Here is a 27,738-nt window from a genome sequence, read left to right on the forward strand (position 1 = left end):
ATAATGTTAGTAATAGAAATTGGTTTTCTAGCAAATGCTTATGTATTATAAACAAATCAAACTGTTAGCTCCTTATCGATCCTCTGCTTAGGATATGTATTACATAAAGTTGCAGCTCTACTGCAACATAGAGTACAATATTATCTAGTGCTTGATGTTGTGTGCATACTGTTTTTTATATGGCACAAACTTTACAGGATCAAGTCTTGTACCGCACCTCTACACACTCTAGGTCTCTCCATTCCTCTATTCTGTAGTATTACAGAACCTGTTCTACAACTTTGTCTGTAGCATCAACAGGAAGGGAGGGTCAGAGCATGTACTATCAGCATGATTCAAACTCAGTTTGCTGAGGGATCATTAGAATGGGTTAGATATGGGTACACATTTAGATCTTAATTTGAACCAGTTTGCTATAGCAGGAAAATAATCCTGCAGCAACAGCAAATGTGCATTATTATGTGGATTATAATTAATGGCCATTTTTGTAGGGGTTGATATATTCTTCATAAGAGAAAATCAAGTCTGAAATGTCCAAGTGAAAATTACGAACTTCAGAAGCCTTTTTAAACCTGAAATACACTACACGTTTTAAGATCTCCTGCAAAAGAGTGGTCAAATTAGTGCCAGGACTACACAAAAAATGACCTTCTCCTATTCACATGAATTGTTACAGTGGGTGTGTCAGTTTTACGGAGAACACAAGGGGGTGTTCCAAGGAATCCATGTCATTGAAGTGATTTCATGTCATGTTTAGTGTGACAACCCTTGAAAACCATTTAGGATCATAATCGTGTTTGTTGTGAGGTATGGCTGAGAGATACGGAGACACATTTCCATGACGCGCATACTTTAATCAAATTTGAAATATAAACAAAAACATTTTGATATATTGACTATTGATACAAAAGTGGCATAGTGGATGTTAGCAGGGAGTAAAAGAGAAGCAAAGAGAAGAAAAAAAAGACCAGTGCGCAAAAGTGAAGGAAACCAAGTCTAGTATTATACAGTGAACCTTTACGTTATGTTTAGGATACACAACAGCTCAGCTTTGATTGCTCTTAAAGGTTTGGTGAGGGCAGGGCAGGGCACACACTGGTTCCAGGCTCTCAGATTAGCCATGGTTAGGCATTGTCACTTTTCTGCAGATAGGTGATGATTCCAAAATAGCTATCAATTGTTCTCCTGAATCTGCTGTGTCCCAATTCTATACTACCAGATATCGTGTTGGATTCTACTGCATCGAGGTCAAGAAATTAGTTGAAAGCAACATGTGTAAATCATTATCCTAAACAGAGAGAGGTTATGAATTATCATTCGCACAATAGTAAAACTCCCACAGAGGTGATGTTGACGTTTCCATTCAAGTGTTGGCATCGAAGTTATCCCATTCTGGCATAGCTCGTAGATCAAGAGATGATAAGCTGCTGCTGAAAAGTACTGTGAAGCGTGATGATAAAAAAACACATTAAACAACTAAACAACAGTGGTGGAAAAGTACCCAATTGTAATACTTGAGCAAAAGTAAAGATACCTTAATAAAAAAGTACTCAAGTAAACGTGAAAGTCACCCAGTAAAATGTACGGATAGCCAGGGGTACACTCCAACACTCAGACATTATTTACAAACAAAGCATTTGTGTTTAGTGAGGTTGCCAGATTAAAGGCCCTATCGATGACCAGGGATGTTCTCTTAACAATTGTGTGAATTGGAAAATGTTCCTGTCCTGCCAAGCATTCAAAATGTAATGAGTACAAAATGTAATGAGTTATTTTCTTTAGTAATGTATTAGAGTAAAAATAAAAGTTGTCAAAAATATAAATAGTAAAGTACTATAAAGTATTTATGCTCAAGTACTTACTTTACACCACTGCAAAACAATCACCATACAAACACACCCCGGCCCTGTCAAAACATAAATTCATCCGAGCATGATGTGGTTTATTCAGTGCAGTGATTCATTGTGTCTTCAGACATCCAACACATCAAAGTGTCTCTCCCAGTCCCTCCTTGTGTGGGTAAAAGCCAATCCAGCTTGGTTTTGGTCGGTATTTTTTTCCCTCTGTCATATATGACACAAAGCATGATCCAGAATCTCAATGGACGATGTTTGGTGTAACTGTGTCCTCTTCTCCAGCTGATGGCTCTCACCCTATCAGTGTCGTAGAGCAGTTACGTTAGAACCATCTCCAGTCCCAGTCCAGCCAGTTGTGTGTGTTTGTGTTTGGGGTTTGTGTTCATGTGTGTGCGTGTCTACAGCCTGATGTTCCTCTCCTGCATGTCCTTCCGACAGATGCCCCCCAAGGTGTTGAACTTTGACCCCAGGTCCCCCAGGAACTCCAGGTTGTCATCTAGATTGTTTAACGACAGCTCGTCCAGTGACTGGCACTTGCTGCCTGTCCCCTCGTAGCCATACCCGTAGGGTTGGTAGTCCACCTCGTCTCCAATCATATGCAGCTTCTGGAGATCCAATGTGTCAATGTTAGAAAAAAGTTATCTTAAATCATACAGTGCCTTGCAAAAGTATTCGGCCCCCTTGAACTTTGCGACCTTTTGCCACATTTCAAGCTTCAAACATAAAGATATAAAACTGTATTTTTTTGTGAAGAATCAACAACAAGTGGGACACAATCATGAAGTGGAACAACATTTATTGGATATTTCAAACTTTTTTAACAAATCAAAAACGGAAAAATTGGGCGTGCAAAATTATTCAGCCCCCTTCAGTTAATACTTTGTAGGGCCACCTTTTGCTGCGATTACAGCTGTAAGTCGCTTGGGGTAAGTCTCTATCAGTTTTGCACATCGAGAGACTGACATTTTTTCCCATTCCTCCTTGCAAAACAGCTAAAGCTCAGTGAGGTTGGCTGGAGAGCATTTGTGAACAGCAGTTTTCAGTTCTTTCCACAGATTCTCGATTGGATTCAGGTCTGGACTTAGACTTGGCCATTCTAACACCTGGATATGTTTATTTTTGAACCATTCCATTGTAGATTTTGCTTTATGTTTTGGATCATTGTCTTGTTGGAAGACAAATCTCCGTCCCAGTCTCAGGTCTTTTGCAGACTCCATCAGGTTTTCTTCCAGAATGGTCCTGTATTTGGCTCCATCCATCTTCCCATCAATTTTAACCATCTTCCCTGTCCCTGCTGAAGAAAAGCAGGCCCAAACCATGATGCTGCCACCACCATGTTTGACAGTGGGGATGGTGTGTTCAGCTGTGTTGCTTTTACGCCAAACATAACGTTTTGCATTGTTGCCAAAAAGTTCAATTTTGGTTTCATCTGACCAGAGCACCTTCTTCCACATGTTTGGTGTGTCTCCCAGGTGGCTTGTGGCAAACTTTAAACAACACTTTTTATGGATATCTTTAAGAAATGGCTTTCTTCTTGCCACTCTTCCATAAAGGCCAGATTTGTGCAATATACGACTGATTGTTGTCCTATGGACAGAGTCTCCCACCTCAGCTGTAGATCTCTGCAGTTCATCCAGAGTGATCATGGGCCTCTTGGCTGCATCTCTGATCAGTCTTCTCCTTGTTTGAGCTGAAAGTTTAGAGGGACGGCCAGGTCTTGGTAGATTTGCAGTGGTCTGATACTCCTTCCATTTCAATATTATCGCTTGCACAGTGCACCTTGGGATGTTTAAAGCTTGGGAAATCTTTTTGTATCCAAATCCGGCTTTAAACTTCTTCACAACAGTATCTCGGACCTGCCTGGTGTGTTCCTTGTTCTTCATGATGCTCTCTGCGCTTTTAACGGACCTCTGAGACTATCACAGTGCAGGTGCATTTATACGGAGACTTGATTACACACAGGTGGATTGTATTTATCATCATTAGTCATTTAGGTCAACATTGGATCATTCAGAGATCCTCACTGAACTTCTGGAGAGAGTTTGCTGCACTGAAAGTAAAGGGGCTGAATAATTTTGCACGCCCAATTTTTCAGTTTTTGATATGTTAAAAAAGTAGTATATATATCCAGTAGTATAATATCCAATAAATGTCGTTCCACTTCATGATTGTGTCCCACTTGTTGTTGATTCTTCACAAAAAAATACAGTTTTATATCTTTATGTTTGAAGCCTGAAATGTGGCAAAAGGTCGCAAAGTTCAAGGGGGGCGAATACTTTCGCAAGGCACTGTATTTGAATTAGATTCTACAAAATCTTATAAACTCTCAATACTAGTAACTAAACAAGTAGGCTATTTATATGTAATAGATCCAATAGAGGGATACTTCTTACATTACAGAATTTGTATTAATGATAAGACAAATATTAGCACCATTTGTTCTTGTTTTCAAGACCACATGGTGCATCACACACATCTTTACCTAAATGTCTCTCTCTGTTCCAACACCACAGGCTACTTACTGTATGCAACCTTTTCCACATGTCTGCATGTCACATACAGTACCAGTCAAACGTTTGGACACACCTACTCATTCAAGGGTTTTTCTTTATTTTTACTATTTTCTACATTGTAGAATAATAGTGAAGACATCAAAACCATGACATAACACATATGGAATCATGTAGTAACCAAAAAAGTGTTAACCAAGTCAAAATATATTTTATATTTGAGATTCTTCAAAGAAGCCACCCTTTGCCTTGATGACAGCTTTGCAAACTCTTGGAATTCTCTCAACCAGTTTCATGAGGTAGTCACCTGGAATGCATTTCAATTAAGAGGTGTACCTTGTTAAAAGTTCATTTGGGGAATTTATTTCCTTCGTAATGCATCTGAGCCAATCATTTGTGTTGTGACAAAGTAGGGGTGGTATACAGTGGGCTCCAGTGTAGCGCAACGGTCTAAGGCACTGCATCTCAGTGCTAGAAGCGTCACTCCAGGCCCTGGATCGATTCCAGGCTGTATCACAACCGGCTGTGATTGGGAGGCCCATAGGGCGGAGCACAATTGACCCAACGTTAGGGTTTGGCCGGGGTGGGCCGTCACTGTAAATAAATATGTGTTCTTAACTGACTTGCATAGTTAAATAAAAAAATAAAAACTGAAGATCGCCCTATTTGTTAAAAGACCAAGTCCATATTATGTCAAGAACCGCTGAAATAAGCAAAGAGAAACGACAGTCCATCATTACTTTAAGACATGAAGGTCAGTCAATGCGGAACATTTCAAGAACTTTGAAAGTTTCTTCAAATGCAGTCGCAAAAACCATCAAGCTCTATGATGAAACTGGCTCTCATGAGGACCACCACAGGAAAGGCAGACCTAGAGTTACCTCTGCTGCATAGGATAAGTTACCAGCCTCAGAAATCGGCAATTAACTGCAACTCAGATTTAAGCCCAAATAAATGCTTCACGGAGTTCAAGTAACAGACACATCTCAACATCAACTGTTCGGAGGAGACTGCGTGAATCAGGCCTTCGTGGTTGAATTGCTGCAAAGAAACCACTTCTAAAGGACACCAATAAGAAGAAGAGACATGCTTAGGCCAAGAAACATGAGAAATTGACATTAGACTGGTGGAAATCTGTCCTTTGGTCTGATGAGTCCAAATTTGAGATTTTTGGTTCCAACCACTGTGTCTTTGTGAGATGCAAAGTAGGTGAACGGAGGATGTCTGCATGTGTGGTTCCCACCGTGAAGCATGGAGGACGAGGTGTGATGTTGTGGTGGTGCTTTGCTGGTGACACTGTCTGTGATGTATTAAGAATTCAAGGCACATTTAACCAGCATGACTGCAACAGCATTATGCAGCAATGCACAATCCCATCTGGTTTGCACTTAGTGGGACTATAATTTGTTTTCAACAGGACAATGACCCAAAACACACCTCCAGGCTGTGTAAGGGCTATTTGACCAAGAAGGAGAGTGATGGAGTGCTGCATCAGATGACCTGGCCTCCACAATCACCCAACCTCAACCCAATTGAGATGGTTTGGGATGAGTTGGACCGCAGAGTGAAGGAAAAGCAGCCAACAAGTGCTCAGCATATGTGGGAATTTCTTCAAGACTGACTACCTCATGAAGCTGGTTGAGAGAATGCCAAGAGTGTGCAAAGCTGTCATAAAGACAAAGGTTGGCTACTTTGAAGAATCTCACATATTAAATATATTTTAATTTGTTTAACACTTTTTTGGCCTCTTACCCGGTCTATGTGCTCTGAGATGTGCTGGTTTGACAGCAAGCCGAAGGAACGGGAATACCTCGAAGAGTTACTCTGAGGAGAGAGTGGAGAAAACACAAAAAACAAACATGGATGATTGATGGAGGAACAACAGTGTATGTCGTGTGTGTCAATGGTGTGGTGTCAAGTCGACCACATCCTGATGTGCACGGCAACACTTACCCTCATGGTATTGTTCCTGCTTGTAGTCTGGTACTGCAATTAGAAAATACACATTCATATTATACGGATCGACTGCATTAACGCACCCACTTCACTGTATAAAACCTTGATAACCTGTAGTTAATCTGTAATAACCTGTATCTATACACCTGTCAAATCATACAGCACTATGGTAAATAATTCATAAAAGGAGGGTTATGTTTCCCTCTAGTGGCTGCCTGGAGATGTCACTCACCATGCCCCGCCCACCCTGGCTTCTCAGAGTTCCGTTGGCCTCGCCCATTCTCTGGAATGTTCCCCCTCCTGAGAACCCTCCCTCTCCTGACGAGGACACCTGGGTGACCTGGGGAGAGATGGAGGTTGAGTTCTGAGACACAGGCGCTGCTGCTGGGACTGTACTGGATGGCCGCTGTTTTGCAAGCTCTGACCCAACTTCACTATTTTGTGATTCTTTTGTCATTCATTTTTACTTTATTTTCATGAAATGTATCCTCTATCATTTCTTACAACCGACAAGAACATTTATCAGCAGTTAATTACCTAAATTCAGCCTTCATCTTCAACTCCTCTGCCCTGAGCTCGTTTTGTAATTCCGACCCAATTTTTGGGATACACAAGAGGAAACGCCGGCATTACAGAGGCAAGAGAGGAAGGATTCTGAAGCGTGTAAGGCGAAGGGAAAACCGGCCACCTCTTCCCTCCATTGTACTTTCCAATGTCACTTGATAATAATTTGCTTCTAAAGTGATTCTCGAACTGCAATATTCTCTGCATTTCTGAAACATGGCTCTTGGTCTCCCTCACCACTAGGGGTGAAAAAGTCGTTGACCACTGTTATTTTACCCACAAGCAAGCATACAAGGCCCTCCCTCGTCAGCCATTCGGCAAATCAGATCATAACTCTGTACTCCTGCTTCCTGTTTACAAGCAGAAGTTCAAACAGAAAGTACCCGTGACACAATTCATTGAAAAATGGTTACAAGAATCAGAGAATATGCTACAGGACTACTTGGCTAGCGCTGATTGGAATATGTTTTGAGACTCCGCCGATAACATCAACAAGCTAACAACTTCCCTCACCGGCTTCATTAGGAAATGCATCGGCGAATTTGTCCCCACAGTGAAGGTTTGCTGCGTCAAAAGCCCTGGAATAACACTGAGGTTGGCGCTAAACTAAAGGATAGGGCTACCGCAGACAGGGCTTTCGCAGCCAACCCTGAGGCTACGGCTGAGGACTGGAACAAGTACAAAAAGTCCTGCTATGTCCTCCGCAGAGTCATCAAACGAGCAAAAGGACAATATAGGAATAAGGTGGAATCATATTACACATGCTTAGACGCCCTCCGCATGTGGCAGTGGCTACAGTCCATTACGAATTACAAAGGAAGACCCAGCCATAAACTGCCCAACATTGCCTCTCTATCAGATGAACTCATTGCATTTTATGTATGCTTCGACAATACCAACATTGTGCCGGGTGTGAGGGCCGTCACCGAACCCAGATGATTGGGTGATATCGCTCTCCGAGGTCGACATGACTAAAGTCTTTAATCAGGTCAACACTCACAAGGCCGCGGGGCCCGACAGTATTCCAGGGCGTATTGTGCAGAGCATGTGCAGAACAGCTGGCAGGCATATTCACAGTCATTTTCAACCTCTCCCTGTTCCAGTCTGTAATCTCCACGTTTTAAGATAAAAACCATCACTCCTGTTCCCAAGAACTATAAGGCTTCATGCCACAATGACTACCTCCCTGTGGCACTCACATTTGTAATCATGTGGTGGTTTGAGAGGCTGGTTATGGCACACATCAACTCCAATTTGTACACCAACAGATCCATAGATGACACAATCTCAATTGTACGCCACACTGCCCTCACCCACATAGATAAAAGGAATACCTATGTGAGAATGTTGTTCATTGACTACAGCTCAGTGTTCAATGCCATTGTCCCCTCAACTCGTAACCAAGCTTACGACCCTGGGACTAAACACCCAGGTGGTGAGGGTAGGCAACATTACCTCTGCCACGCTGACCCACAACATAGAGGCCCCACAGGGGTGTGTGCTTAGTCCCCTCCTGTACTCCCTGTTCATCAACGACTGGTGGCTATGCATGATTCCAACACCATCATCAAGTTTGCTGATGACACAATGTAGGTAGGCCTGATCTTCGGCATTGATGAGACTACAGGGAAGAGGTCAGTGACCTGGCACAACAATCTATCCCTCAGCGTCAGTAAGGAGTTGATCGTGGACAACAGGAAACGGGGGGCACACCCCCATCCACTTCAACAGGGCTGCAGTGGAGCGGGTGTCTAAATCACTCAGGACTTAAAATGTTGACAGTTCCTCTTCCACCTCATGAGGTTGATAAGGTTTGGCAAGGGCCCTCAAATCCTCAAAAAGTTCTACAGCTGTACCATTGAGAACACCTTGACTGGCTGCATGACTGCCTGGTATGGCAATAACACCGCCCTCGATCACATGGCGCTATAGAGGGTGGCATGAACAGCCCAGTAGGTCATTGGGGCCGAGCTCCCCGCCATCCAGAACCTCTATCAGGCGGTGTGAAAGGAAGGCCTGGAAAATCGTTGAAGACTCAAGCCACCCAAGCGATAGACTTTTCTCTCTACTTTCGCACAGCAAGTGGTACTGGTGCATCAAGTCTGACACCAACAGGCTCCTGAACATCTTCTATTCCCAAGCCATAAGACTGCTAAATAGCTAACAAAGTAGCTAACTAAATGGCTACACACACTATCTGAGTTAACCCTTGTCACACACACTGACACTCCAACACACGTAAACACTCACTCCATAGTTTGCTCACACACACATACATTTATACTGACGCTACACTCACCCACTCATATCCAATCATAATTTACTCTGCTGCTACTCTGTTTATCATATATCCTGATGCCTAGTCACCTTACCCCATCTTCTATTCCCAAGCCATAAGACTGCTAAATAGCTAACAAAGTAGCTAACCACTAACTATACAGTACATATCTACTTCTAGTGATCCAGTATCCCTGCACATTGTAAATATGGTACTGGAGCTGACCCTGTATCTCGTATGCTTACTTACTTTCTCATGTTCTTCTTATTTCTTATTTTTATTTCTTGTGTGTTTTTGTTCTACTTTTTTTTTTTTTTAGTATTACATCTATTGATTACTGCATTGTTTATAGTTTGCAAGAAAGGCATGTGACATCAAAACTTGAAAGGTTATATACATTTTAATGTAGACTGATGCCCTACTCCATCAGCTGACTGAATTGTGTACCACTGTTGTCACCACTATTTTGTTGCGTTAAGTATCTAACATGGTATGAGCATGTTAGATAATGACATAGTAATAAGGAAAATGCACAAAGTGCTAAATGAAAGCATAACAGAGGATTATGAAGAGTTAAATTCTGTTATGTACACTGCGATGTAGTACCACTCAGTGTAGAACTACGGAAAGTATACCACTGAGACAGGTAGGAAGGGCATTTAAGATCTTCACTCTTTGAAATGTCTCTCACAAATAGTTGACACAGGTCAAATGCAATGTGTATCAGTGCTATTGACCAGACCAACGGGGTCAAGCTAAATAAAACATAGGCTAATATCCTCCCTGAAACAACGTTTCCCACAGTTCAGATGGAGCTGTAGCCAGTGAACAAGGGCAGGCATGAACTGCAAGTATTTCACACTGCCGAAGTGGTTTGATGTGATGTGAGACTTCCATCGACTAGAGATGAGATGCATCCAAATGGGAAAAGTATTTTAAGGTATTGAATTAAAAACACATACTTTAAAAAAAAGTTTTAAAACAATGCATTGATGTTTGCATTGTGTGGACCTAAGTCTGAAACTTCAATGCTTGAAAATTGTCATTGTCAGTAAGGATGTCACTTACAATGGTCCTCCCTGTGGTTCTGTACATCTCATTGGTCTCTTGGGTCATCTCATTAGTCTTCGGAGTAAACTGTCCAATCAGAGAGCAAGAATTAAGCACAGCATAAACAACAGTTATTTAGACTGTGATCAAAGTGTTGTAGTAAGATGGTAGAATATATAGTAACTAGTCTTGTTGTTGGTGGTGACAGAATTAAGAACATAATAATATTTAAATTTTAGTCACTTTTTCAGATACTCTTATCCAGAGCGATTTACAGTTAATGAGATCATACATTTCATAAAAAAAATTCTCCATGCTGGTCCCCCGTGGGAATCAAACCCACAACCCTGGCATTGCAAGCGCCATGCTCTACTGTACCAACTGAGCCACATAATATGATATACAGGTATGTGGAGTAAAAGTTCTCTAACGGTGGCAAATGAAGTGGTGTAGTACAGATGTAGGATCTTCATTTGATCCCCCTGTTGCAGGACAACTTTTCACTTATAGTGTATTTAAGGTTTTAAAAGGCTTCGGAAGTTTGTAATTTCCACTTTGAAATTTCAGACTTGATTTTCCCTTACGAAAATCTATCAACCCCTACAAAACTGTCCATTAATTATAATCCACATAATAAATCACATTTTCTGTTGCTGCAGAATTATTTTCCTGCTGTAGCAAACTGGCTCAAATTAGAATCCTACTTCTGTAGCAGATAGAAAGGTAGGGACAGGTATATAATAGGTAGTTCTGTTCAAACAGTAGCACTATCTTACAGATAGGAGACTTGGCTCCAACTCATTCTTCATGGGCAAGCATATGATACATATTGCTAGTAAATCCCTCAATCTTAGGAAACTATCATTTAATGTTACATTATATATACAAAATATATGTGGACACCACTTCAAATGAGTGGATTCAGATATTTCAGTCACACCCGTTGCTGACAGGTGTACAAAATCGAGCACACAGCCATGCAATCTCCACAAACAAACATTGGCAGTAGAATGGCCTTACTGAAGAGATCAGTGACCTTCAACATGGCACCGTCATAGGATGCCACCTTTCCAACAAGTCAGTTTGTCAAATTTCTGCCCTGCTAGAGCTTCCCCCGGTCAAATGTAAGTGCTGTTATTCTGAAGTGTAGGAGCAACAACGGCTCAGCCGCGAAGTGATAGACCCCACAAGCTCACAGAACGGGACTGCCAAGTGCTGAAGCGCGTAGCACGTAAAAGATGTCTGTCCTTGGTTGCAACACTCACTACCGAGTTCCAATCTGCCACTGGAAGCAATGTCAGCACAATAACTGTTTATCGGGAGCTTCATGAAATAGGTTTCCTTGGCCGAGCAGCCGCCCACACAAGCCTAAGATCACCATGCGCAATGCCAAGCGTCGGCTGAAGTGGTGTAAAGCTTGCTGCCATTGGAGTCTGGAGCAGTGGAAATGTGTTCTCTGGAGTGATGAATCACGTTTCACTTTCTGGCAGTCCGGTGGACGAATTTGGGTTTGGCAAGTTATCAGGAGAACGCTACCTGCCCATGCATAGTGCCAACTGTAAAGTTTGGTGGAGGAGGAATAATGGTCTGGGGCTGTTTTTATAAGGTTTGGGCTAGGCCCCTTAGTTCCAGTGAAGGGAAATCTTAACGCTACAGCATACAATTACATTCTAGATGATTCTGTGTTTCCAACTTTGAGGCAACAGTTTGGTGAAGGCCATTTCCTGTTTCAACATGACAATTCCCCCATGCACAAAGTGAGGTCCATACTGAAATGATTTGTCAAGATCGGTATGGAAGAACTTGACTGGCCTGCACAGAGCCCTAACCTCACTTTTGGGATGAATTGAAACGCCGACTGCGAGCCAGGCTTAGTCGGCCAACATCAGTGCTCGACCCCACAAATGCTCTTGTGGCTGAATGGAAGCAAGTCCCCGCAGCAATGTTCCAACATCTAGTGGAAAGCATTCCCAGAAGAGTGAAGGCCGTTATAGCAGCAATGGCAGGACCAAATCCATATTAATGCCCATGATTTTGGAATGAGCTGTTCAACGAGTAGGTGTCCATCTTCTGAATCTCACTGATGTGGTCCACCGGGCCTACTTCACCATGCACGCTGTGTCCTACACAATCCAATACACTCAATATCTTAGTACATACTAATTTGCTCCATAATATCCGTACACTCTATACATCTCTGGTACACACTACTTAGATGTGGCCTATACTTAGCTCTTTAGTAGTCACATCTGTACTGTATTCTATAATTAATCTTCACGGATCTGATCTCTTTAACTCTCTCATTGGTACTACAGAAACTAAATGATGCTAATAGTGACCGAACCCGCTTCATTCAGTGATTACCATACATACAGTACATTTTAGAGGGAAGCACACACCCTACACAGAAACCACTAATTACCTGTAACTGTTGTGATATTAATTCCTTTTCCCTCCAACATATGACACCTCACACACTCTCACACGCTCTCTCACACACTCTCACACAACTCCACCTAACCGTGCAGAATACACCCACAGATACGACATTGAAAAATCTCAGACCCTGTGTTGACCATAGACTGTTTTTTGTCTTTTTAAATAAGGGTTGTGACACGGAAAAATATGAGTTACAGAAAGAATGAAAAAGAAGACAAGAAGAAAGTAAGAATAGTGGCCAGTTTACCGGTATGCCTGGGGTGGCCTGCTTCATTCCATCTATCACTTCCCTGTTAGGAGTGGTGGGGGTCAGGATCAACATGGGCTCACCCTAAAAGGTAGGGACAGGAGGGGAGGGAGAGAAGAAAAAAAGGAGGGTATGGGTATAAGAGCGGAAGAGAGGAGAGAGGAGAGGTAAGTAGAGAGGATGAGAAAAGAACAAGAGTTTATGATTGCAGAGGAGAGGAAAGAGAAAAGAGATGAGGAGAGGAAAGAGACAAGGCGAGGAAAGAGATGAGGAGAGAAAAGAGGAAAGATATGAGGAGAGGAAAGAGAAAGAGATGAGGATAGGATAGAGATGAGGAGAGAAAAGAGGAAAGAGATGAGGAGAGGAAATAAATGAGGATAGAAAAGAGATGAGGAGAGGAGAGGAAAGAGGAAAGAGATGAGGAGAGAGATGAGGAGATGAGTAGAGGAAAGAGGAAAGATATGAGGAGAGAAAAGAGATGAGGAGAGGAAAGAGAAAAGAGATGAGTAGAGAGATGAGGAGATGAGTAGAGGAAAGATATGAGGAGAGAAAATAGATGAGGAGAGGAAAGAGATGAGGAGAGAAAAGAGATGAGGAGAGGAGAGGAAGGAGGAAAGAGGAAAGAAGTGAGGAGAAGAGGAAAGAGAAAAGAGATGAGAGGAAAGAGATGAGGAGAGAAAAGAGATGAGGAGAGGAAAGAGATAAGGAGATGAGGAGAGGAAAGAGGAAAGAGATGAGGAGAGAAAATAGATGAGGAGAGGAAAGAGGAAAGAGGTGAGGAGAGGAAAGAGAAAAGAGATGAGGAGAGGAAAGAGATGAGGAGAGGAAAGAGATAAGGAGATGAGGAGAAGAAATAGGAAAGAGATGAGGAGAGGAAAGAGGAAAGAGATGAGGAGAGGAAAGAGAAAAGAGATGAGGAAAGAGACGAGGAGAGGAAAGAGAAAAGAGATGAGGAGAGGAGAGGAAAGAGATGAGAAGAAGAAAGAGATGAGGAGAGGAAAGAGAAAAGAGATGAGGAGAGGAAAGAGACGAGAAGAGGACAGAGAAAAGAGATGAGGAAAGAGTAAGAGATGAGGAGAGGAAAGAGACAAGGAAAGGAAGAAGAAAAGAGATGAGGAGAGAAAATGAACATTGAAAGTTATTACAAGATGAAACATCATGTCAGACTACAAACTGTTCACATACCAGAGGAAGAATACCTGTCTTGCCAACAGTAAAAACATGTCTTACCCAGACTCAATGACAACAATAACATGACTAGGGTTTCAAAGCTACTGGTGATTTACCAAAGTTACCGGAATCGTCAGTAATTTTGGTTATTTACAGAACATCTATGGCAACCTATTGTAACTTTGGTCAATTATACTTGAATAACTTGAATGTATATATATTTTATATATCTGTGTCAATATCATCCATGAGTATCTAGTAGATAAACCATATGGTTCAAAAGAAAATAGTCCAATTCATGAATAAAGCATCTAACTAACATGGCATTATTTTCAATTACCTCTGAAACTCTTCAACTATTGACTTTTTCACAACTGCCACCAGTTTGACGCCAAAACATTGACAACAAATACATACTGACATAGTAAAATAACTACATACTGACATAGTAAAATAACTACATACTGACATAGTAAAATAACTACATACTGACATAGTAAAATAACTACATACTGACATAGTAAAATAACTACATACTGACATAGTAAAATAACTACATACTGACATAGTAAAATAACTACATACTGACATAGTAAAATAACTACATACTGACATAGTAAAATAACTACATACTGACATAGTAAAATAACTACATACTGACATAGTAAAATAACTACATACTGACATAGTAAGGTAACTACATACTGACATAGTAAAATAACTACATACTGACATAGTAAAATAACTACATACTGACATAGTAAAATAACTACATACTGACATAGTAAAATAACTACATACTGACATAGTAAAATAACTACATACTGACATAGTAAAATAACTACATACTGACATAGTAAAATAACTACATACTGACATAGTAAAATAACTACATACTGACATAGTAAAATAACTACAAGTGTGTAAAATATATATAAAGGATATCTCATATTAAACACCAATGGTATTCACTAAGTTAATGGTTTATATTTAGGATGATGTTTTACAGCTTTGTCATTCTATTTTTTATTTTAAAATAATCTTGTTTAATTATTACATATTTTACATGTGATAAGGCCACACAGAGTGCCAGAGATAGTTACAGACACCTGTGATATTCTGAAGTACCCAAAAAGGCCGCGAGATGTCTTGTGATAGATAACATAACATCTGTGAAAGACACACAAATTCTGGTAGTTTACTGGTAAACTTAGAAAGTTTCCATCAATATACCCTCCCTTTGCAACCCTACACATGACAGCTCAGTAAGTGATTGTATTGTACACTCCTGTCTTTGTGCTGAACACCCAGACACATAACTTAATGTATACATTCGGCACAAATACTGTAGATATACATGCACGCATGCACGTGAACATATACACCCACACACACCTTGCATGCACTGCCCCCTGCCTCCTCATTGTATTTGATGAGAGTCTGGTTGCCCTCTTCTTGCAGGTTGAGGGGGAGGTGTGTGAACGTCTTACCGCCACACTCACACAGCAGGAGGAAAAGCAGTAGCACTGGGAGAGGGACATACAACCACAGAGTCACCACTAACAGTCATATCTCATTGCATTTTACCATACAAAAATGAATGGATGTTTAGTCATGTTTTTATAACTTTTCATAGCATGCTGTATCACTGCTATCTATCAACATGTTTTAATTACAATAATGCATCAAAAGGTTGCTCTCAATTTGATAGATGTGATTTAGTTTAGACTGAATTGGTGTCTCTCTCTTCATTTTTTCCACTCTGAATTTCAGGCCACAACCATTACGTTCTAAGAGTGTCTAACTGACTTAGTGATTATCCTCCTACTCTATAACTATCCCTTATCCCTATATACAGTACTCCATTCCTATTCCCTTCTAACTCACGTAAGAGGAGCAGCAGTCCAGCCAGCAGTAGTCCTATAGCGGCAGGGCCCAGGCTGGAGCTCCGGGGGAGAGAGGCCCTACACTTGTCTCCTTTCCCACAGTCACACACTATCACCTGGACAATGTCATGTGCCTCCTGGCTTTGCTGGTCGAGGATCACCAGAGGCACCGTGTAGTTACCGTACGGCAGGGTCTTCAGACTGACCAGACCCGCCTCCATACCTGACCACCGGGGGGAGAGCGGTGAATGGAGAGGAAAAGAAGGTAGGAGGTTAATTAAGTAATAAGTCCTGAGGGGGTGTGGTACATGGCCAAAATACCACGGCTAAGGGCTGTTCTTACGCATGACTCAACCCAGAGTGCCTGGATACAGCCCTTAGCTGTGGTATATTGACCGTAAAGACCTGACGTCTGAGTAGTGGTATTGTCTAGGTTAGCAGGTTGTATGGAGATAGTAGATGGATAAAAGCAGTGCTTTGGTGTGTGGGTGTGTGTGTCCGTGCGTGCGTGCGTGCGTGGGTGCGTGCGTGCGTGTGTGTGTGTGTGTGTGTGTGTGTGTGTGTGTGTGTGCGTGTGTGTGTGCGTGCGTGCATGTGTTTATGGGTGTGTGTGATTCTGCTGACCATTGGCAGGGTCCAGTTTCCAGTGGCTCTTCAGTGTTTTGTCTCCATTGTCCACTCCCAGGGAGAAGGAACAGGGGCATCCAAAGGGAGGTTTGTCCTTGTCTTCTACTGGCACAATCACTTTGTTACCACACATGACCAGCTCCTTCTCCACCAAAGAGGGTATGTTATCATTGATATCCCCCAGGTGAACCAGAATGGTACCTGTAGCTGTGGCAGGAGGTTTGCCTGAGAGAGGAAGAGATTCTTTAAATACTCTATTATGCTCAATAGTATATACTGTACATATGCATACGTACGTACACACACAGCTACATGCATGTTCACACGCACACAGGTGCACACGCAGGCACACACACAAACACTCACACACAGACACAGACAAACGCACACCTCACGCACTAACCGTCATCTATGGCATGGATTAGGATAGTGTATATGTTGTCTTTGTTGACGTGAGGTGACTCCCGGTCCATCTTCTTCACTGTGGTAACCGCTCCTGTCTTGTTATCTATGGTGACCCAGCCTGCTGGGTCCTCAACTAACTCATACCTGGTCAGGACATGGATGGGACAGATAGATGCTTACTTTGAATGCATACTGTACATACAAAATAAGTTGTGGTAATCAATTTCACAACCCAGGTGAATCTGAGTCATCACATGTTGCCACCTACCTGATTTTTCCCACATCTGAGTCTACGTCAGTGACCTTGGGCGTGTACAGCACCTTCCCTGTCACCTCCTCCTCCTTCACGTACACGTCTACCACCTTTTTGTCAAACTCCGGGGGGTCGTTCACGTCAATCACCTTCACCGCCACATTCACTCTCTGGGGGAGCGCGGTCAGGGTTTTAGGGGAGTTGGGCCCTCCTGAGCCACACACAAACAGAGGCTCCTCGTTCTCCACGGCGATCTCCACGTTGGTCACCGTCGTCTTCTCAAAATCCTTCCCCTGGGAAATGTAGTCAATAAGTCAATACAGAACAAAAATGGAAAAAACTACTTGGAACTAATACTATCTTAATTTGACCAGTTTCTCACAGCAGGAAAGTAATCCTGCAGCAACAAGACATGTGAGTTAATATGTGGAGTATAATTAATGGTAATTTATGTAGGGGTTTATAAATTTTTCATCAGGGCAAATCAAGTCTGACATTTTAAGGTGGAAATTACAAACTTTTAAAGCCTTTTTAAACTTTGAATACACTCGAAGTTTGCATTTACTGTTGTGCAGGAAAATGATCTGCAACAACAGAGTGATCAAATTAAAATGGCATATCTGTAAGTGACGTTGATGCTCAGAACCTTGTATAAGGTCATAAGGTCAAACAGACTCACCTTGATGACAGTCAGTATACCCTCGTTGGTCTTGGGGTCGGTCTCAATCTTATAGTTCCCTTCCTCGTTCCCCTTCACAATGGAGTAAACAGCCCGCCATGCGGGGGTGTTGGGGGTGTCTGCGTCAGTCACAGCCACTCGGAGTATCTCCCTATTGGACTCCATCTCCATAACCTGAGTATTGTACTGCACAGAAAGAAGGTAAAGTAAATATTTGTGTTTCACAAATTACTTAAGACATGTTCACTCAATCAATCAGTTGATCAATTGATCAATCAACCAACAAATCAGTGAATCAGTCAATCAACCAGTCAACCAACTTGAAACTTACAGTCTTGTTTTTGAACACTGGCTGGTGAGTGTTGGAGTCCATTATGTGAAGGTTGACCACTGCAGTTGAGGACAGGGCTGGTTTCCCATGATCCTTAGCTTCAACAGTCACTTTATACATCTTTACTTTCTACATGAAGAACAAAATAAATTAAATATTGATCCCACCATTTTAAAATACATATTAAGAACACCTTTGTAATATTGAGTTACACCCCCTTTTTGCCCTCAGAACAGCCTCAATTCTTCGGGGCATGGACTCTACAAGGTGTTGAAAGTGTTCCACAGGGATGCTGGCCCATGTTGACTCCAATGCTTCCCACAGTTGTGTCAAGTTGGCTGGATGTCCTTTGGGTGGTGGACCATTCTTGATACACACAGGAAACTGTTGAGCATGAAAACCCCAACAGCGTTGCAGTTCTTGACACAAACCGGTGCACCTGGCACCTACTACCTTACCCCATTCAAAAAGGTGCTTAAATATGTTGTCTTGCCCATTCACTCTCTGAATGGCACATACACAATTCATGTCTCATTTGTCTCAAGGCTAAAACATCCTTCTTTAACCTGTCTCCTCCACTTCATCTATACTGATTGAAGTGGATTTAACAAGTGACATCAATAAGGGATCATAGCTTTCACCTGGATTCCCCTGGTCAGACTCCCCATGTCATGTTCATAATGTTTTGTGTATGTGTTTGTGCGTGGGTGCGTCAAGTGGGTGTGTGTCTGTGCATGTAATGGCTTGTCTGTGTGTGCGTGTGTGTTGTAGTGGAATCTCACGTCGTAGTCGAAGCAGCCGGTGAAGGTGAGCTGGCTCATCTTGGTGCCCTCCACCTGCTTCAATTTGATCTGGGGCTCAGCTGGCTCCTGAGACAACACCCTTAAACTGATGGCGGAGTTCTCTGTGTTCGCCTCATCCCTGTCCTTGACTATCAGAGGCACTGGCAGATAGCCTAAGACGGGGAGACGAGGGCAGGAGGGGAAGATCAGGAAGGATGAGGATAAATATTGGGGAAGAGGAGAGAAGAGGAGAGAAGGGGTAATTAGTTCCCTTTTACATGTTCTCTCTGCTCAAAAAGAGCACCCACTTGCCACTTGATTTCTCAGCCGAACACAATGACTGATTGGCGAACAGTCTAGTTAAGTATATTTTGTGCAAGGCCTATATGCAGGCACATGATTTACAGCCTTTCTGTGTACTGACCCTCTGGTAAACTTTCTTTCACACTGGCTTTCGTGACAAGGTTCTCAAAGTAAGGCTCATTGTCATTGATGTCCTTAATCGCCACGTCGAACCCCAGAGTCCTGTCCACGGGATTACCAGTCTCCTTGTCCATGATGTCAAAATTAATCTGTAGGAAATAATATTATTATTGTCAATTTATGTTTAAATATTATTTTTGGTTAAGATAGTTTTATCTGTCTGTTCTGTAATTTATCTGTAGTTTTATATTTTATCTGTCTGTTCGTCCGTCTGTCTGTCTGTCCGTCCTTCTGTCTGCGTGTGTCGATGCTCACGTGAAAGAAGGGGTATGTCTCCCTGTCGATGGGCTTGTGTACAGAAACCACTCCGTCTGTTTCGCCGATGGAGAACACGCCCATCGGTTCCTCGGTCACTCCGGTTCCACTAATACGGAACTGGTAGTTGTTTATGAGCATTGGTGTTCTATCGTTGAACATCTGGAAAGACAGCCTTGTTGATGAGCAGTTTGCAGTGCTATGAATACTGGATCCCTGGTTTAGGAGTAGCCCAAAATGGGTCCAGGGTTTACAGTATGACTTACTACAGAGTTGGAAGCAACTGTTCTTCTAATGAATGACTATTAGACTATTTATGTGCCCAGTGGTTTTGTACCTTGTTTGGTGGTGTATGATGTTTTTACCTGTGTGGCTATCTTGGGAAAAGGTCCAGGGTCCTCCTCCACTAGCTCAATGGTGGACAGGACCCACCTTCTTTTGGAACGCACAAGCAGCTCCTTTAGGAAAGGGGATGAGGGCCATTGTACTTCTTTCTTTAAACTCAAAAATGTATTTCAAATTGTTCTCAATTTTTTTCTGGAAATGCCCATGACATACCCGCTTTTCCCGCTTGTTCATTGTGTAGTTGCCAGTATCGTGTGCCAGTGCTAATGCAACCATGATTGAGACCTGATGACAGAAACAGTGCAAACATGCAATTAGAGAGAATATATGTGTGCATAGTAAAAAAATAAAATACATAAAGATGAAGGTGTGATTCATCCAGTCATATTCCCACCCTGGGTTCGATCCAATAGCCTGCAGGTGAGTCATTGTAGGTGACAGACCTCTGGGAGACATGATCTATCTCTCTCTCTCTCTCTCTCTCTCTCTCTCTCTCTCTCTCTCTCTCTCTCTCTCTCTCTCTCTCTCTCTCTCTCTCCCATGAACACTGTTCATAGACATTTGTATAGACATAATAAAAAACACAAATTATATCTAATGAATCATCCAATGAGGTAGCCTAGCGGTTAATAGCGTTGGGCTAGTAACCAAAAGGTTGTGTGTTTGAATCCCTGAGCTGACTAAGTGAAAGATCTGTTGATGTGTCCTTAAGCAAGGCACTTATCCCTAATTGCTCATTGACAGTTTTGGCCAGTAAAGAAGTTCAGAGTGAAAACGCAATTCGATAGATCTGTGATCGATTAAATTCTGGAGAATGTTACAAAGTAGGACGTGAAATGAGGGCACTTGCATTCTCACCACCACGGCCTCTGATAAAGACTTCAGGTTTATTCATCCTCCAGAAGCCCTCCATACTCAGCTATCAACACCCATTCAATGATGTCACAATTATCATGGGAGATTTTCAAAGTCACTATTGATTCAAAGCTCAGTGAACTCCCTACATGCTCAGACAGGTAGTTTTAGTAGAGAGTAGTTTCGCATTAACATTCCAAGAAAGTTATTTAGCATATTTCAGTAAGTGATGCTGTGAAGTTAGGTGAACGGACATGTCACTGTAAATGAGGTGAGAGATGAGACGAGACAAGCTTCACAAAATAATGGTGGTAAAAGTTTAAGGGAAGATGGTATATTTACAGTTAAGTAGAGTGTGTGCAGAGCATTGGATAGCATAATTACTTACGCCTGACATGATTTTCAATGGAAAGTCTAGTTGAAAAAAGTTCACCGGATAATACCAGTTTGCAAGCTAGATTCAGCTAGCCTACAGTACAGCTAGCTAATTTCTCTGAGGTGATTTGGGTAACTAGACAGCTAATATGGACATAATCAGCTTTGTAAAACTTGGATGAACTTGACTGATGCTCCAACAGGCAGAAGCAGAGATTCGAAGACTAGGAAAAATAGTCTCTTCCCATCAGTTGTTGATGTTTTGATTTGTAGTCTACTGGCCTGAAGCACACTTCGCAGCTGAATGTAAAATAATAGGCATCCTTGCACACTCACACTTAAAACCTCTTAAGGATCCGCCCCTTTTTTCAATTTTCGCCTAAAATGACATACCCAAATCTAACTGCCTGTAGCGCATGCTCTTTAGCAAGGATATGCATATTCTTGGTACCACTTGAAAGGAAACACTTTGAAGTTTGTGGAAATGTGAAAGGAATGTAGGAGAAATAAAACAAAATTTTGTTGTATTTTTTTGTACCATCATCTTTGAAATGCAAGAGAAAGGCCATAATGTATTATTCCAGCCCAGGTGCAATTTAGATTTTGGCCACAAGATGGCAGCAGTGTATGTGCAAAGTTTCAGAATGATCCAATGAACCACTGCATTTCTGTTCAAAATGTTGTAACAAAACTGCCCAAATGTGCCTAATTTGTTTATTAACAACTTTTCATGTACAAAACTGTGCACTCTCCTCAAACAGTAGCATGCTATGCTTTCACTGTAATAGCTACTGTAAATTGGACAGTGCAGTTAGATTAACAATAATTTAAGCTTTCTGACTGTCATGTTGTGTCTTGTCTCTGTCCTTTCCCTTCACCCTGTCTCCCTCTGCTGGTCGTTGTTAGGTTACCTTTTCTCCCCCTCTGTCCCCCAGCTGTGCCTTGTCTCCTCCTAACCACCTCGTCACCCCTTTTCCCACCTGTTCCCTTTTTCCCTCTGATTAGGTCCCTATATCTCTCTCTGTTCCTGCTCCTGTCCTTGTCGGATTCTTGTTTGTTGTGTTTCATGCCTGAACCAGACTGTCGTCATGTTTGCTGTAACCTTGTCTTGTCCTGTCGGAATCTGCCGGTCCGTCTGAGCCTACCTATGTTTGGTAATTAAAGAAGCTCTGTTTAAGTTAATTCGCTTTTGGGTCCTCATTCACGCACCGTAACAGAAGAATCCGACCAAGAATGGACCCAGCGACTTCGGATCCTCTCCACTCAGCCGTCGGGATCCAGGGAGCGATGCTAGGCAGACACGAGCAGGAATTGTCTGCTGCTCGACATGCCGTTGAGACCCTGGCCACCCAAGTCTCCAACCTCACAGAACAGGTTCACCATCTCCGCCTCGATCCACCGGCCACTTCCAGGGCTTTCGAATCTCCGGAGCCCAGAATCAATAACCCGCCGTGTTACTCTGGGGAGCCCACTGAATGCCGCTCGTTCCTCACCCAGTGTGATATTGTGTTTTCTCTCCAGCCCTACACTTTCTCCAGGAGCACTGCTCGTGTCGCCTACGTCATATCTCTCCTTATTGGACGGGCTCGTGAGTGGGGCACGGCAATCTGGGAGGCAAGGGCTGAGTCCGTTCTTCAGTGGGCTCACTCTGCCAAGTTAGCCGGCCACCCTGGCGTTCGGGGTACGCTTGCTTCCATTCGCCAGCGTTTTTGGTGGCCCACCCGGGAGCATGACACACGTCGTTTCGTGGCTGCTTGTTCGGTCTGCGCGCAGACTAAGTCCGGTAACTCTCCTCCTGCCGGCCGTCTCAGGCCGCTTCCTATTCCCTCTCGACCGTGGTCTCACATCGCCTTAGATTTTGTCACCGGACTGCCTTCGTCAGCGGGGAAGACTGTTATTCTTACGGTTGTCGATAGGTTCTCTAAGGCGGCTCATTTCATTCCCCTTGCTAAGCTTCCTTCTGCTAAAGAGACGGCACAAATCATCATCGAGAATGTTTTCAGAATTCATGGCCTTCCGTCAGACGTCGTTTCGGACAGAGGTCCGCAATTCACGTCTCAATTTTGGAGGGAGTTTTGCCGTTTGATTGGGGCTTCCGTCAGTCTCTCTTCCGGCTTTCACCCCCAGTCTAACGGTCAAGCAGAACGGGCCAATCAGACTATTGGTCGCATCTTACGCAGTCTTTCTTTTCGCAACCCTGCGTCTTGGTCAGAACAGCTCCCCTGGGCAGAATACGCCCACAACTCGCTTCCTTCGTCTGCGACCGGGCTATCTCCTTTTCAGAGTAGCCTCGGGTACCAGCCTCCGCTGTTCTCATCTCAGTTCGCCGAGTCCAGCGTCCCCTCCGCTCAGGCTTTTGTCCAACGTTGCGAGCGCTCCTGGAAGAGGGTCAGGTCTGCACTTTGCCGTTATAGGACGCAGACTGTGAGGGCTGCTAATAAGCGTAGAACTAAGAGTCCTAGATATTGTCGCGGTCAGAGAGTTTGGCTCTCCACTCAGAACCTTCCCCTTAAGACGGCTTCTCGCAAGTTGACCCCGCGGTTCATTGGTCCGTTCCGTATTTCTCGGGTCATTAATCCTGTCGCAGTTCGACTTCTTCTTCCGCGATACCTTCGTCGCGTCCACCCGGTCTTCCATGTCTCCTGCATCAAGCCCGTCCTTCGCGCCCCCGCTCGTCTTCCCCCCCCCCCCCATCCTTGTCGAGGGCGCACCCATCTACAGGGTCCGTAGAATTTTGGACATGCGTCCTCGGGGCCGTGGTCACCAGTACCTCGTAGATTGGGAGGGGTACGGTCCTGAGGAGAGGAGTTGGGTTCCCTCTCGGGACGTGCTGGACCGTGCGCTGATCGAGGATTTCCTCCGTTGCCGCCAGGTTTCCTCCTCGAGTGCGCCAGGAGGCGCTCGGTGAGTGGGGGGGTACTGTCATGTACTGTCATGTTGTGTCTTGTCTCTGTCCTTTCCCTTCACCCTGTCTCCCTCTGCTGGTCGTTGTTAGGTTACCTTTTCTCCCCCTCTTTCCCCCAGCTGTGCCTTGTCTCCTCCTAACCACCTCGTCACCCCTTTTCCCACCTGTTCCCTTTTTCCCTCTGATTAGGTCCCTATATCTCTCTCTGTTCCTGCTCCTGTCCTTGTCGGATTCTTGTTTGTTGTGTTTCATGCCTGAACCAGACTGTCGTCATGTTTGCTGTAACCTTGTCTTGTCCTGTCGGAATCTGCCGGTCCGTCTGAGCCTACCTATGTTTGGTAATTAAAGAAGCTCTGTTTAAGTTAATTCGCTTTTGGGTCCTCATTCACGCACCGTAACACTGCCAATATCAGATATGTCTATGTCCTGGGAAATGTTCTTGTTTCTTACAACCTCAGCTCAACCGTCCCGTGGAAGGGACACCGATCCCGAAGAAGTTTTCAAGACAATGTCAATCAGATGGCAATGAAATCTCCCATTTGTCCAAAGTGTAATGGGTACATGCCTATGTGTAGCCTAACTGAACATCAACGGCACCAGGTAGCCTAGTGGTTAGAGTGTTGGGCCAGAAACCAAAAGGTTGCTAGATTGAATCCCTGAGCTGACAAAGGAAAAATCTGTTGTTCGGCCCCTGAACAAGGCAGTTAACCTACTCTTCCTAGGCCGTCATTGTAAATAAGAATTTGTTCTTAACTGACTTGCCTCGTTAAATACAATGAAAAGCCCCAGCTAACACACCTGACTCCAATAACCAACTAATCATGATCTTCAGTTAAAAATGCAATTAGTTTAAGTCAGGTGTGTTTGCTAGGGATGGAGAAAAGTGTGACACCAATCAAGCCCTGAGGACTGGAATTGCCCAGGACTGCCTGGAGGGTTAAAACCCCTGGTAGGTATTTTGTGCCATTGTTTATGAGGTAGGCTAGATATACTAAAAACCTTTCAACATTCAGAGAGAAAACACTCAAAGCATTGCAGAGTGGCATACTAAAGTTATAACATGATATATTGCACCCAGATGACACTTCTGTGATCAATATTTCAGGTATGTTTACATTTATACCAGGGGTTGGAACCGGTTCATGGAACAGAACCGAAAATCAGAAAATAACATTTTTTGAGGAACATTACCAGAACCGAGAACAAAAGTGATCTATACTGTTCCGGAACAGAACTGTTATTTTAAAGCATGGGAACAGGTTATAATGTTGTTTTACACTCTGGACATTTTTTTCCAATCCCACAAAAAAACACAACAAAGCGCCTATGCAAAACCCTCACTGTCACTCAGAAATGTGTCTGCCTGCTGAAAATCTTTGCTAGTGTGTGTGTGTGTGTGTGTGAAGCCCACCTGCCCCTCCCTCTGAAGCATGCATAGGGTACTGTAGGTACTGACGTTACAGGCGTGATTCAGAAATTAGGGAGAGATTTTAATTAGAGAACAATGGATACACTTTTTCAATGCCAGTTAACAATATTATAGTTATCACGTTTCACATTGTATTTATCAACTACAAAAAGGTAAGAAGTGTTTTTATTTTAATTCTGGTGTTGCTCCACACATACAATCTTGTTAGCTAGCTAGCTTGTTAGCTAGCTCTGATCTAGCTCTGGAAAACTCTAGGTGACATTATGTGTAATGTAATGGATCTGAGATTCATGATCAAGAGCTAGCTCTGGTCCAACATTAGTTAAGCCAACTCTCTGAAATTCAAAGACATTCAAAGTTCCTTCATAGAAGCCGATCCTCCGTAGGTATAATTCTGTGGGTCTAATTCAGATAATGCATGTCATAACAACAAGATGCCCAGTGCTTCATGCCCAGAGCTCTCTTCATCCTCAAAATTTAGGTTGCATGTCGCACCCTACACTACACTTCTATGAACAATGCATGTACATAGCTTGCCCGCTCCACAGCAAGCTACTCTATCCATTGGTGAAGCGATTTAATGTCAAGCTAAATGGGTCGAAACGTTTCAGAACTTTATTTTGCTGGTCGGAACAGTGAAACTGAACACAAAAAATGAGGGTTCTGTTCAGAACTAAACGATTGGAAAATAATTTTTGTTCCAACCCCTGGTTTAGACAAATGTGCCTATTTTGTCAATGCTAATCTACTTTAGCACAATGAATTCTGTAGAAGCTGGTTTTGTACTCACTATCAGCTGAAGCAAGGACAACTTCCCCATTTTGGACCGTTCCGCTTGATATCCTCTGGGTGAATGTCAACAACTCAGCTTGAGACACTTATGTGACGGATGTATGTGAGGGACGGCCCACTATCCCTCCAGGCAGAACAGGCGTGTTTGATCCTGTGTGCGTGTGTGTGTGTACATTATCAGGACCCTAATGTGCTAACAAATCACCAGAATGTCCTAACAAGGTAGGAAAACAAGAAGATTTTAGAATATTCTGAACTTTTATCATGTTCTGAATTAGTTCAAATGCTATTTTAGGCTTAAGGGTTACACTCTTAGAAAAAAAGGTGCTATCTAGAACCTAAAAGGGTTCTTCGGCTGCCCCCATAGGAGAACCCTTTGAACAACCCCTTTTGGTTCCATGTAAAACCCTTTCCACAGAGGGTTCTACCCACTGTTCTCACTAAGCTGTTCGCTGCACAGGACTGCACAGTCCCCGGGACTCAGGCCCATACTCTTCTACACAGACTTGTGTGCCATAACCAGTCAGAGCTGCAGTACGCCTATGTGCAAATAGACCAGTGCAATGTACTGTACGGATCTGTGCCCTTCAGCGGTTGTAATTAGATGAGCTTGTTTTGAGATCAAAGAGAGAGCTACATGTAGCGACGTGAGCACATTTGTACATTTGTTCATATCCTTTGCTTGTAAGTGATTTATTAGCCCCGTTACAGATAATGTGTAGTCAGCAATGGAGGAGTGATTACCTCCTACAAGAGCACAAAACGTGTGCATTTCTAGACATTGTTGACCAATAAAATTGATACAAATTCTAAATTAATTTACCTTTCGTCTCTCTGTGTCAATTAGCATGTGGCTGAATCTCACAGGAGAAATCATCCGAGTGAGGGAAACAGTGCCCCTCTGTCTCAGTATGTGTAACCCATGTATCTGATGCTATCTGGAACAAAAGAGTATGACATGTTGCCGCCATAGCATTTGATTGATTGATGCTGGCAAGCATTTGGCCTCCCTTGATCATTTTTCAAAATAAAATAATTAGCCAATCAGCGTTGAGCTGAGCTCAATTGTGGGTTGTCCTGGCACAGAAAAATGCCCCCCAAGGAAAGTCAGTTTGGATTTGCCTTACACCAATCAAGTCACATCCTAAGCTAAACGTCATCGTTGTCAGTCAAACGTGTCTGTTTCTGGTCTGCTTGTGTTGATGTCCTGCAGTAGCTAGCTTGCTAAATCAGCCCTTTCCTAAGCCATGGATGGAGATTTGGATT

General features: G+C 43.0%; 1 protein-coding gene across 3 annotated transcripts; it reads right to left on the reverse strand.

Annotated features, from left to right (window-relative positions):
• Window positions 1-833: 833 nt before the first annotated feature.
• On the reverse strand, window positions 834-26,938 carry LOC110492399 (cadherin-like protein 26). 3 transcript variants are annotated; one of them, XM_021566683.3, is made up of 19 exons: window positions 26,471-26,938; window positions 20,330-20,401; window positions 20,137-20,229; window positions 19,772-19,933; window positions 19,458-19,605; window positions 19,034-19,206; window positions 18,252-18,380; window positions 17,921-18,106; window positions 17,257-17,534; window positions 16,987-17,132; window positions 16,581-16,808; window positions 15,958-16,179; window positions 15,466-15,596; window positions 12,901-12,984; window positions 10,233-10,301; window positions 6,555-6,662; window positions 6,320-6,352; window positions 6,119-6,190; window positions 834-2,461 (listed from the first exon to the last, which is right to left on the reverse strand). In XM_021566683.3, exons 1-19 carry the CDS (start codon window positions 26,498-26,500, stop codon window positions 2,255-2,257), a joined length of 2,571 nt encoding a protein of 856 aa, XP_021422358.2. In that variant the 5' UTR covers window positions 26,501-26,938; the 3' UTR covers window positions 834-2,254. The 3 variants fall into 3 exon arrangements, with proteins under 3 accessions (XP_021422358.2, XP_090059681.1, XP_090059683.1); XM_090203555.1 differs by lacking the exon at window positions 10,233-10,301 and having other exon boundaries at window positions 26,471-26,577; XM_090203557.1 differs by lacking the exons at window positions 834-2,461; window positions 6,119-6,190; window positions 6,320-6,352; window positions 6,555-6,662; window positions 10,233-10,301 and adding an exon at window positions 12,057-12,337 and having other exon boundaries at window positions 26,471-26,577.
• Window positions 26,939-27,738: the final 800 nt, after the last annotated feature.

The sequence above is a fragment of the Oncorhynchus mykiss genome, chromosome 16 (genome assembly GCF_057628025.1).
Source record: "Oncorhynchus mykiss isolate SJ-2025 chromosome 16, ASM5762802v1, whole genome shotgun sequence".
Classification (NCBI taxonomy): domain Eukaryota; kingdom Metazoa; phylum Chordata; class Actinopteri; order Salmoniformes; family Salmonidae; genus Oncorhynchus; species Oncorhynchus mykiss.

What these genes read in the sequence shown, in the direction of transcription:
- LOC110492399 (XM_021566683.3), bottom strand. Translation starts at nt 26,500, where the DNA reads ATGGGGAAGTTGTCCTTGCTTCAGCTGATA. An exon ending in GAAACTGGACCCTGCCAATG is followed by an intron (nt 16,180 to 16,580) that starts GTCAGCAGAATC and finishes CCCGGTGGTCAG; the next exon opens with GTATGGAGGCGGGTCTGGTC. An exon ending in AGGCCACCCCAGGCATACCG is followed by an intron (nt 10,302 to 12,900) that starts GTAAACTGGCCA and finishes CTGATTGGACAG; the next exon opens with TTTACTCCGAAGACTAATGA.